We start from the raw sequence: 1,019 nt of genomic DNA, 5'->3' as shown, positions 1-1,019 counted from the left end.
GCGGGGAGGGGACACGGGCGCGGGCGGGGCCGGGCCGCGTCCCCGGGCTCAGATGGCCTCCACGTAGTTGGCCGGGAGCATCCCCGTGTCCCCCGTGCGCTCCACGGTGCCGTACATCCACCCGTCGTCGATCTGCTGCACGTTGATGATGGTGTCCCCGTCCTGGAACGACACCTCGTCCTCGTCTGCCGCGTTGTAGTCGTAGACGGCGCGGAAACGCTTCTGTGGGGACACGGGGCACGGCCCCAGGGGACACAGGGGTCACTGAGCAACCCCAGGGGACACAGGGGTCACTGAACAACCCCAGGGGACACTGGGGTCACTGAACAACCCCAGGGGACACTGGGGTCACTGAGAAACCCCAGGGGACACTGGGGTCACTGAACAACCCCAGGGGACACTGGGGTCACTGAGAAACCCCAGGGGACACTGGGGTCACTGAACAACCCCAGGGGACACTGGGGTCACTGAGAAACCCCAGGGGACACTGGGGTCACTGAACAACCCCAGGGGACACTGGGGTCACTGAGAAACCCCAGGGGACACTGGGGTCACTGAACAACCCCAGGGGACACTGGGGTCACTGAGAAACCCCAGGGGACACTGGGGTCACTGAACAACCCCAGGGGACACTGGGGTCACTGAGAAACCCCAGGGGACACTGGGGTCACTGAACAACCCCAGGGGACACTGGGGTCACTGAAAAACCCCAGGGGACACTGGGGTCACTGAACAACCCCAGGGGACACTGGGGTCACTGAAAAACCCCAGGGGACACTGGCACACCCTGAGGGACACTGGGGTCACTGGCACAGCCCCTCCCGAGGGACGCAGGGGTCACTGGGGTCACCGGCACAGCCCCAGGGGACACAGGGGGCACAGCCCCTCCCCAAGGACAGAGGGATCCCCCCAGGGGTGGGGGCTGCACTCACCCCCCCTCCGGCCGGGGCGTTGCGCTGCGTGGAGGCCGGAGCCGCCGGCTCCTTGTAGCCGTAGGATTGGGGTGGCGGGTGGGGGCG

General features: G+C 66.9%; 1 protein-coding gene across 1 annotated transcript in view; it reads right to left on the bottom strand.

Annotated features, from left to right (window-relative positions):
* Positions 1 to 6: 6 nt before the first annotated feature.
* Positions 7 to 1,019, bottom strand: part of LASP1 (LIM and SH3 protein 1) — a 28,929-nt gene continuing 27,916 nt past the window's right edge. Inside the window, exons 5-6 of the mRNA XM_017744519.1 lie at positions 933 to 1,013; positions 7 to 222 (exon numbers count right to left, since the gene is read on the bottom strand). Coding sequence (XP_017600008.1) covers positions 49 to 222; positions 933 to 1,013 — 255 coding nt within the window. The 3' untranslated portion in view covers positions 7 to 48. The remainder of the gene's footprint in view (positions 223 to 932; positions 1,014 to 1,019) is intronic.

Source organism: Corvus brachyrhynchos, unplaced genomic scaffold (genome assembly GCF_000691975.1).
Source record: "Corvus brachyrhynchos isolate BGI_N302 unplaced genomic scaffold, ASM69197v1 scaffold30, whole genome shotgun sequence".
In the NCBI taxonomy this organism is placed as follows: domain Eukaryota; kingdom Metazoa; phylum Chordata; class Aves; order Passeriformes; family Corvidae; genus Corvus; species Corvus brachyrhynchos.
Note: the sequence above shows the minus strand (reverse complement) of the source record. Positions and strands in the feature narration are given on the sequence as shown.